The sequence below is a fragment of the Montipora foliosa genome, chromosome 6 (assembly GCF_036669935.1).
Source record: "Montipora foliosa isolate CH-2021 chromosome 6, ASM3666993v2, whole genome shotgun sequence".
Lineage (NCBI taxonomy): Eukaryota > Metazoa > Cnidaria > Anthozoa > Scleractinia > Acroporidae > Montipora > Montipora foliosa.
The window spans coordinates 39,645,795-39,655,794 of record NC_090874.1 but is presented as its reverse complement, the minus strand read 5'-3'; the positions used below and the strand labels follow the sequence as shown (position 1 = coordinate 39,655,794).

Sequence of the window (10,000 nt, the reverse complement as noted above, 5' to 3'; positions counted from 1 at the left end):
CATTTATCAGAGAGTCAATAAATTAACTATTCTCACCTAACCAAGGTGAAGATGCCGATAGAAAGCCGTAATGTTAAGTTCAAGAGCTCGTGCAGTTTCAGTTAGCGTGACCGGCTGCAGTTATGTAAAAATATTCCTCTGCAACGTGTGAGCCATGACGTCAAGTTACGTACACTTAACATAATCTTCAGTGAAGTTATTACTACAGTTAGATGAAGTCCATTTATGAAAATTGAAAACGTGTTAGGCTTAATTATTCATATGCTTTTTTCAAAAACGTCAACACCCAATAGTGATCGGCAATGAATACGACTGCTAAAGAAGGCGTGAAGCGCGGAAAGCGACGAGATCGAAAAGCCCATCAAAAGAGAATGAGAGTGGCTCCAGAAGGAATGACAAGCGATTCAATCAGTTCTGTTGCTAGTAATGTACCATCCCGTTCTATCACGAAGAGCTCAAATAACATCAGGGAAAAGAGGACGGTAAATGGACGACTGCCTCCTCTTGTTCCTCCTGTCAAGGTATTTCCACTGAAAGATGATGACATTGAGCTTCATGGCCATGAAAACACTAGAAAGCGACCTGTCGGCTCTGAAGAAGCAAAGTTGAGAAGACCGTCTTTACTCGAAAGCAATCCTCCGAATCATTCCCCGAGTCCAGGTACGAAGAGAAGAAATGGAAATATGACGAGCTATGAAAAAATGTTGCAACGACAGAAAGGTCGTAAGACGAGCTTAGGGGCTTACGCCATATTACACAGTGCGCGAGAAGATGAACTTGACTCGGTTCGCGGAGAAACCAAAACCACTGGGTCGAAAGCTTCCCTTCCCAGTGATTCTTCCGTCAATCGATCCAGGCCGGAACTTAACCAGACTTTGCTTCAATACTTTGCAAAGCTGTCAAGTTCTGTGGACCCAGATGATTCTGTGGACTTGGATCATATTCAGTCGCTGATAAATGAAGGAGCTTCGGTCAACACCAGTGATCGATTCGGTCAAACTTTACTGCATGAAGTTTCAAGAACGTGGGGAGTTGGTGTAGCACAGTTTCTTATTGATCGAGGTAAAGTCGTTAATGCGTATTTTATCGTTTTTTGATTCGGATCAGGACCTCAAAACGGGGGCACCCAAGGAGAATATAGTTCAAAACCACTTAAACATAGCATTGTTAAACGTATTTTAGTATTTAAACGGTAGATATAGGCATAATTTATCCCCTAAAAAGTTTTCATCCGTTCGGATTTCCTAGCTGAAAGTCTAGTGATCCGAAAATTATAGGGATCAAATCGTACCTTTTCGAAAATTTTAGCCAGAAAAAAGGCTCCCGAAAATTCTAGGTGACCTTTTTAGGGTAAAAATCCGTTAAAAATAGGCAATTATACCATTTTTCAGATGTTCGAAAATACTAGGAGAGGCAGGCAAGCAAGAAATTTTACAACAAATTTTCCGAAAATTGTAGATCTCAAATCGTCTTCCGAACAGATATTTTCCGAAAATTGGCGTTGGGTGCCCCTGTCAAAAGCTAAAAACAAGTGTCGCTGCTCGATGGAATAATCAAGACGTGCCGTCACGCTTTTTGATCATTTGTTTAATTTCAATTAATTACTCCACACAGCAGGGGGCTTTTGCATTCGTTATGCTGTAAACACACTGCTTTTACCGGCATTATATCAAGGACCGTAGTGTCGTTAAGTACACGTGATGACAACTCACAAGTTCCAAAATCAAAGGGATCATTTTCGCTCCCATCAAGCATATTTACCGTGTTTTGAAAGTAACTTATATCAGGACCTAACCCTGAACAAGAGAACTCTCTTTTCACGTACCAGAGTTTATGCGACGAGATGCTGCGAAGAAATGTAGGGTCTCACTGGCATGTCCACCGAGGACTTGCAAAATGGTAACCCTTCTTTGAGTGATTGTCCAGAGAAGTCGACCTAACTATACCTGGTCGGGGAAAAAGAGGACTTAGAAGAGATATGAGACTTGTAAGCCTTACGTCACGAGCTCGTGAAAGGGACCAAAAAAATTCAAAATAGTCTCTGAATGTCCTGAAAAGAGAATGACCATGAGATCTGACTAGAAGCCGAAGAGATTTAAGTTTTTAAAAATAACTCTTTTCCAACCGTTTTCGGTTAAATCACAGCAATTCTAGGCCCGCAAATTAATTAGAGGCCCGTGGCAAAGCAATTTATCGATCGGCCAGTCAGCCGATCTGCAATCCAAACTAGCATCTTGAGTTACTAGGTGTTCGATCCAGGTTATAGAAAATTCAAAGGCTTCTTCCTCAGTTGAGAAGTGAGAAAGTGATTGTACCTTTACAATTCGAAGCTCTTTTTCCAGGTGCCGACGTCAACAAATCCGACGATTTTGGCCGAACACCGTTACACGTGGCAGCGTCAGCTGATTATTCAGAGATGGTGAGATTTCTGATAGAGAAAGGTGCCAATGTTCACGCGAGAACCGCTGGCGAGGACCAGACTCCTCTCTATTATGCTGCAAAGAATGAAGCTGTGAAATGTGTTCAGATGCTGTTAGCTTTTGGAGCTGATATTGAAGTCAGGGATTATAAGTTACGCACTCCGCTACAAGTGAGTGTGGTATCATAATAATGCTTTGCCATTTAGTCGTTCTAGCTCCAACAAAACAAAACACTTCCGATTACAAACGAAATGCATGCGTTTACGTTTGAGTAAAAACTTGGCATTTCGTATGTAACACAATTCATCTTCATCTTTGTTTACAGGTGAATTTAAATGTAAAACGAAAAAAACATCCAAAAACCGTGATCAAAATTTAACGATGAAATGATATATGAAATGGATCATACATGAACTGCGAATATGAAATCAAGTGAAGCTATGATCCTCGCAGTTATGAACGCAATTTTTTCAATTGCGTAAAGAAGTCTGAAAAATTAAGGACTTCAACGGGGTTTGAAGCCGTGACCTCGCGATACCAGTGCGACGCTCTAACCAATCGAGCTATGAAGTCTGACGTTGGGAGCTGCCAGGATCGTATTTATAAATAATAATGTTTGAAACACATAACGCCCAAGGTCAGATTTAGGCTTGATTTCCTCTGCGCTCAGTCACAAATCGCAATCAAGCTTGTAAAGCGCATACGCGAAATTAACCAAAGTGCATACGTGGCATGGTTGTGCAACGTCTGATTCAAATTTATCGCGCATGCGCGAAGTTTAACATCGAAAGAAAATGGCGCCGTCGAAAATAAGCACGAATATGGTGTGTGATATGCTCAAACCACATACAACTTAGAATGAAATCATCGTTCGCGGTAAAGCCACACTAAAAGATGCCGAGCATTTCGGAATGGGTCGGTTAGCGAACTTGACGAGAGATCACTTTGCGAGCGAACGTTTATGAGTGAACATAACGACAATCATTGCCATCACTCTAATCTAAATGATAAATAGTAATCTTTTCCGACATCTCTGCTGTATTTCGGTTGACGATCCACGACATCAGGAAAAAAAAAAGGGATTATGTCCAAGACCGCATTTAAAATAGTAAACGTGTAGTAAAGTATAGATGTGACCCCAACCAACCGCCATAAAATGATGCAGTGAAAAGAGGAAGATTATTTCTCTTTTATACGAAGCGCAGTGTTTTTGCCCTTCTTATCTATTTATGACCTTGGCTAAATAGGCCATTTCGGAAAATACCATAATACTCTTTGTTTGTTCCCCCCCACCCCCCCCCCCCCCCCAAATTTTGCATGAGCGTTGTTTTTGTTTTCTCTTGGGACCATTGTAAGTCCCAAGAGAAACTGGAAACAATGCTTATGCAAAATTTGGGGCGACAAACAAAGATTATCATGGTATTTTCCGAAGTGGCCTATTCAATCTTTCTTTTATAGGTAGCCGCTGAACACAAGAGTGATGAGGTGACTCGGTTGCTTTTAGACGAGGGTGCCTCAGCTGGTGTAAAAGACGACAGTGGAATGTCAGCACTCTCGCTTCTTATTTCCCAGATGCCAGTGGTGGTAAGTTTTTAAAAAGCCCACTATAGTAAAGTACGTTAGTTGAATTAGATCACACTTCTAGAGAAAGATGATGCTATATTTGATGATTGTACGTGTAAATGATGGCAGTCAGTCATAACACGACGAATTAGTGTAAGAGACAGGCGTAGCTCAGTTCTCAGTTGTGCGCGGCCTTCCGAGCTGGAGGTCGCCAGTTCGATCCCCGTCTCATTCGAGGGAGAGGAAGAGGGACGGGGGGGGGGGGGGGGAGGGTGGGGGGGCGTGAAAGGTGCGCAGCGAAGGCCACAAGTTTATCAGTAACTCCAGTTCACTGTCACGTGTTACACTCGTAAATAAGGACCTTTCGGTGATTCCTATTTGCTTTGTACTTTTATCCGTCATATGTGATGCCTAAAAAGAAACACATTCTTCTTTTCGACTAATTCTAACTTGCTGCGTAGTGCATATAGGTTTGCATCCTCGATTCTGACAAAGAGTAAATAATCCGAACTGAAATGATACCCCTGTTGCAAATGTGAGTTAAACAACTCATGCATGTCGTTTACCTTTAAGATTTCCCAGGCCCCAGTTGGATGAGGTGGTCTAGCCTTTTACAACTGGATGCAGTGCTGAGAGGATCATAACAAATATGTCGTTTCCAGGTTTCTTACTTGTTATTTGCAAAGAAAATAGTTTTCAGTGCTGAACCGTGATTACAGTGCGTCGCGCGCGCGTTACCGTGGCCACCTAACAACGTCTTTAAAACTTATACGCCAATCAGGGTGTGCGAATTTGATTGACAGTCACCCCTCCTTGCAAAGTTCGCACGGTTGTAAGTTGAACACCGTTGAATGGGTTGTCAAATGTGAAAGTTTGTTGGGTGGCTAAGGTAAGGCGCGTCGCACTGTATATCTCTCCGCTGATAACAAATCTATTTTGTCAATTTTACAGCGAAAATTGGTCTGACATTGCGTTCTAAAGATTGTCAAAGTAGCTGCCATTTAAAGCCAACTAATTGCTTCCTCGAGGAAGAGCTGATGGCCAAATATTTCAATCGTTTACTTCTTTTGCTCACTTTTTTAAAGGCATACAGAGCACTTGACCAGTTTCATTCCGTGGACAGAATTCATCGAAAACAGAACTTTTATTTGAATTTCCTTGAAACCTGTGACTGCCCGAAAGAAATCATAACTCCTGTTCCATCCCCGTTACAAGCTGTGTCCTTATCGAATTGCCTTGAGCTGGTTATGCATCCTATATTCCAACGCCTGATCGATGTAAAATGGCGGTACTTTCGGGTTGAGGCATGGCTAGACATTTTTCCTAATTTTGTGTTGGCCATATTGTACACCGTCTTTGCATGTTCCATGCCTCAAGATGTCAGTGCCTTTTACACGCCCCTCAGCCAACAATGGTGGAAAATTGTGATCGAAATTGTTTTCGCTTTAATAATGCTCAATGAAATCAGAAAGGAAGTGAAGGAATATTATCGGTCGAAGAAGCAGTCCCGTAAACTGATAAAATGGAGAAGGAAGGAAGTAGAGCGAGACCTGGCCTTCTGTCATCCGCGATGGCCACAGGAAAAAGCGTTCGTTGAACAAGAGCTCAGAATGATTAAACTGGACAAGAGCAATAAACAAACCTATTTATCAGATCCATGGAACCTTTTTGATTGGCTAACCTATGCCATGATGATGGTGGTGATTGCTCTTCACTTTGTAACAGTGAACATTAGAAACGAAGATTACAATCGCGTCTTCGTTGGAATCCTCTCTTGCTCAGTAATTCCAGTTTGGGTTCGCTTACTTAAGTATGCCAGACCCTTCCCAGGACAGGGACCTTTTGTCGTAATGCTTGGACACATCATCAATGACACCGCAAAATGGTTGTTTGTGATTTTGGTATTTTATATACCCTATGGAGCTGCCCTCTGGATCGTGTTTGGTCCACGGGCTCAAACTCCTATACAAGGGTACGACACGATTCTTAGTTTGCTGTACTCCATCCTTCAGATCCCTTTGTTGGACAGCTACAATTTCGCTGAGCTAAGTAAAGCAGCACCATACATGTCGCGCGTTCTTTGTGGCTCCTTTATAATTATCGCCGCCATTGTTCTCATGAATCTTTACATTGCGCTCTTATCGAACACGTTCCAGCGAGTTTACGACAATGCGCTTGCAACTGCTGCATTGCAAAGGGCTCGGTTCCTTCAAGATCTAGAACTGGACGCTTCGATAAAGAAAGTCAAACAATACAGAGACTTTATAAGCAAAAACTGTAGTCCCCAGGAGGCTGATTACATTGCCCTTCTTTCAGAAGAAGAAGAACAAACTCGAAAACAAGAGGAGAAAGTCTCCGAAATTCACAACATTGTGAGCAAGCGCTTAGGTGGAAAGCGGTTTGGAAAACTAGAGAAAAGCGAATTTGATGATGTTTTGGAAAATTTGGAGAGTCTAACTCGATCTCATCTTGAACTGAAACGTCTGCTTTGCTCGCTCACTTCGAACGTCGAGGAACTGAGAAAGACAACTTCTTTTCTCTATGAAGAGCACGTGCATGAGAACCAAGACGTAACTGGGAATGAACAGAAAGAAATGTTAGAGCGATTAACGTTCGCAGTTCAAAGACTGGAAGAAATCTACTCCATCGATAATGACAGAAACCTTGAGCAACCACTACGGAGTCATAAAGCAAACCAAACATAGGAATAACGAGACGATGTAGTCCACAAACTTGGATGATTGATTTCTTTGATGTACTCACGTAATGAATGGACTGGGTTGAATAACTAAAATGATTACTTTGTTTTTTGGATGTCAAAAATGGCGTAAACCGCATATAAAAGACATTGAAAGTTGTTACCGCTTTCAGCGAAAACTGTACAATAGCTCATTTATTACAGAGTTGCTTTCATCTGAAAAAGAAGTTTTCTATTTCAACGTTGTACTCTTGAGTTAGAGGTGGAACACCAGTTAAAGACATTTAAATGTACATCTCAGGTCAATAATGAAAACGTGCTACCCATCTTCGTCTTTTGTTCTTTTATATATTTAAAGGTTGAATGGACCTAAAGCTTCGTTATTAAGCTTACAACTTTTCTTTTTTAATTCCAAAGAAAACGCATAAAGCTCTGGTTTTGAACAAAAGATGTTTAAGGACGGTGCCTACTTATTAACAATATTTTTGCCCCGGTGTGTGAATATGCGGGAAATGTAGATCTTAACAAGTGTTATTAAAATCCAAAAAGAAAATTGGGGGTAACCACGCATTTTTCAAAGATAATTCATGAATAATATTTGTAAAAAGGTTTAAAATATAAAGCAATGTATGGCGTTCTTTCTCAAACTGAAACTTAATTATCTCTGAAAAATGCATGGTTACCCCCAATTTTCTTTTTGGATACCAAGAGTACTTACTAAGATCTACTTTCTCCGGATAGTTTTAAACCGCGCAAAAATATCCCTATATTAGTAAGCATCACCGATAGGAAATCCGAGTATCTCAAGATGCGCAGAACGTATGCGCAATAAAAATAGTAGGCACCGTCCTTAATATTTTTATAAAAGTTTGCACGTTGATGCACCGCGCGAATACCATCCCTTCTAGCGAGGCCCTGAGAACAGAGGAAACATCCCACGTCCAGGACAGCCTACAGGTCAATGGATACCCCACCAAATTCATTGAAAATGCTGCCCAACCAAGGTCTGGCCCACAAAGCCACCATCCTGACCCTGCTGGCCTTGCCGTGGTACCCTAGCTATGTTCAGGGTAAAACGCACACAGTAAAAATTGCACTGCAACATTTCAACATAAAGACTGCTTTTAAGCCCATATGCACACTTCCTTCTGTCTTCAAAAAACCGAATGACCGTCCATCGGAAGAAAAAATAGCAGGCATTGTTTACAGGGTTGAATGCAAAGACTGCGATTTTTCCTACATTGGTGAGAGCAAACGGTGCTGGGCTTCGAGGAGAGTGGAACATGATCCCGCGCGTGCCGCAAGTAAAGAGTCGGCAATCCGACAACATGCCGAAAGAACCACGCAGGACATCCATCCACGCTACGGCTAAATTCTTGAAAGGAATGAAACTAATTAGCAAGCGCAGAATTTTTCTGGAGTCTTTACATTCAAACATTAATAAGAACTCTGTGAATGAAAGAATGGAGTTCCCAGGGGCATATGTGTCGCTGTTAAGATCTCTTGGGAAACAAACTATGAAGCAGTGATTTTGAATTTTGAATTTTTAGATTCATTGTCTCCCGAAGAAGAACCAGAGATACGGTTCAAAAATTTGGGAAACCCTTTTTAAGTTTAGATCAGTTTTAAGCCCCCTTTTTTAGCAATTTTATAAAATTATGAACACTGATCGCCAAAAGAGCAAGGTGTTTAATAAGTATTTTGTAATTTCACAGAGAATCTTCTAAGCCAAAATTCCAGTGAGCAACCAAAGCAGAGCAAACTGCATCCCTCGAAAGTGTACCGTTGCGGCTTCTGCTATCACATATACACGTAAAGATGGTTTTTCCGAAACAGTTGAGTTGGTTGACGTTCCGTTATTGTCAGAAACTGTTACCTTGAAAGGACGAGTTATTGTGTCAACCTTTCTCGGAGGAAAGACGTTTTCTGCAAAATGACCCAGAAAATTTCCTGGTGGATTATATTTAATTACTACCACTGTCTTGCCATCCCTTCTACGCTTGCTGACTGCACCGATCTGCTTGGTATTTTTCCATACCAGCTGAAAAAAAAACGAAAATAAGTGAAAGTGGGAAATGATCAAAGGCAATTTCATGGAGAAACTCCTCTAAAGAGAATTTTTGACATGATTTGAAAAAGTATATAGGAATCTGTAAATCGACTTCAAGAGATCGTCTCCGTTAGGCAATCGTCAAGTCTCTTAAAAAGGTCCTCTAATCAATGAATTCCGTCGATTAACCCAGCCACGATATCTCGTATTCTAACACGTTTTAATCAGTTTTTTTTTTTTTTCAGGACAGTTTTAAAAAGAGTACACTTGAGACTTCCCTTAGAATTCGAAATGTCTTTTCAAGTTTTAAAAAAACCCTGATATAGTCTTAGTTCTGCAATTATAACATCATGACGGTGTTGCCGCCTGTTACTGGGAGAAGTACAAGACAAAATTTGGTTGGGTCAAAACACATCACTTTCAACCGATCAGATTAACAGTAAATTACTGCACCGATCTCCAGAAATACAAGTAATTAGATGCACGCCCGATTTTAATGTTAACTACTTTCTCAAATCCCATAATACATCTTGTTTACCCCCCAAAATTTTGCGTAATCGTTGTTTGCCATTTCTCCCGGGACATCTTCGAAAACAATGCCTATGCAAAACTTTTGGGGGTAAAAAAAAAGAAAGAACAGAATCAAACACGAAGTGTCCAAGTATTTTCTACCAATTTCTAGCAATAAGGTAAAAGAAAACCAATCGATCAATCAATCGTTTATTCAACCTTATTGCATGCAGTAACAACTGAATTACAGGAGGCAATAGCGACACACATTTTAAAATTTGACAGTCACAAAATCATTAAGACTAAAGCCTTGTTCACATTAGGTATCGATTGTGATCGAATTATAATCGAATTAAATATGAAATGGGTTCGCATCAACTAATTACAGACCCTGATTATAACTGGATTATAATTACTTCAAACAACCTTTGTTTGAAGTAATTACAGTGCGTAATTGAACAGAATGGCGAACATGTGGTGGTATGAGCAGACGAAACTTCTAACTTCTTTATGGAGCGAACATTTGGATTTGTTATCTTCTGTTCTCAGAAGCTATTCTTGGTTCTCTCCTTGCCTAAAGCATGGTGATGATGATCGTGGCAGCCACGCGATACGGCGCCATTTTGTCTCACACTGCGATGTTACCCTATTGTATTCGAATTTTCGCAGATGTGAACAGAACCATAATTGAATAAAATTGAATGGAGTATGATAGCCTGAATTATACTTCCGTTGATCATAATTAACGTTGAGTGTGAA

The 10,000-nt window shown here is 40.7% G+C and overlaps 2 protein-coding genes across 2 annotated transcripts in view; one reads left to right on the top strand and one right to left on the bottom strand.

Annotated features, from left to right (window-relative positions):
- LOC138007317 (transient receptor potential channel pyrexia-like) overlaps positions 1-7,026 on the top strand; it is a 7,425-nt gene extending 399 nt beyond the window's left edge. The window contains exons 1-4 of the mRNA XM_068854132.1: positions 1-1,062; positions 2,343-2,590; positions 3,879-4,004; positions 5,069-7,026. The exon at positions 1-1,062 is cut by the window's left edge and continues 399 nt beyond it. Coding sequence (XP_068710233.1) covers positions 303-1,062; positions 2,343-2,590; positions 3,879-4,004; positions 5,069-6,688 — 2,754 coding nt within the window. The 5' untranslated portion in view covers positions 1-302 and the 3' untranslated portion in view covers positions 6,689-7,026. The remainder of the gene's footprint in view (positions 1,063-2,342; positions 2,591-3,878; positions 4,005-5,068) is intronic.
- Positions 7,027-8,352: 1,326 nt separating this feature from the next.
- The window catches only part of LOC138007323 (Golgi-associated plant pathogenesis-related protein 1-like), a 9,580-nt gene continuing 7,932 nt past the window's right edge, over positions 8,353-10,000 (bottom strand). Inside the window, exon 4 of the mRNA XM_068854140.1 lies at positions 8,353-8,722. Within this exon, the coding sequence (XP_068710241.1) occupies positions 8,405-8,722 (318 nt within the window). The 3' untranslated portion in view covers positions 8,353-8,404. The remainder of the gene's footprint in view (positions 8,723-10,000) is intronic.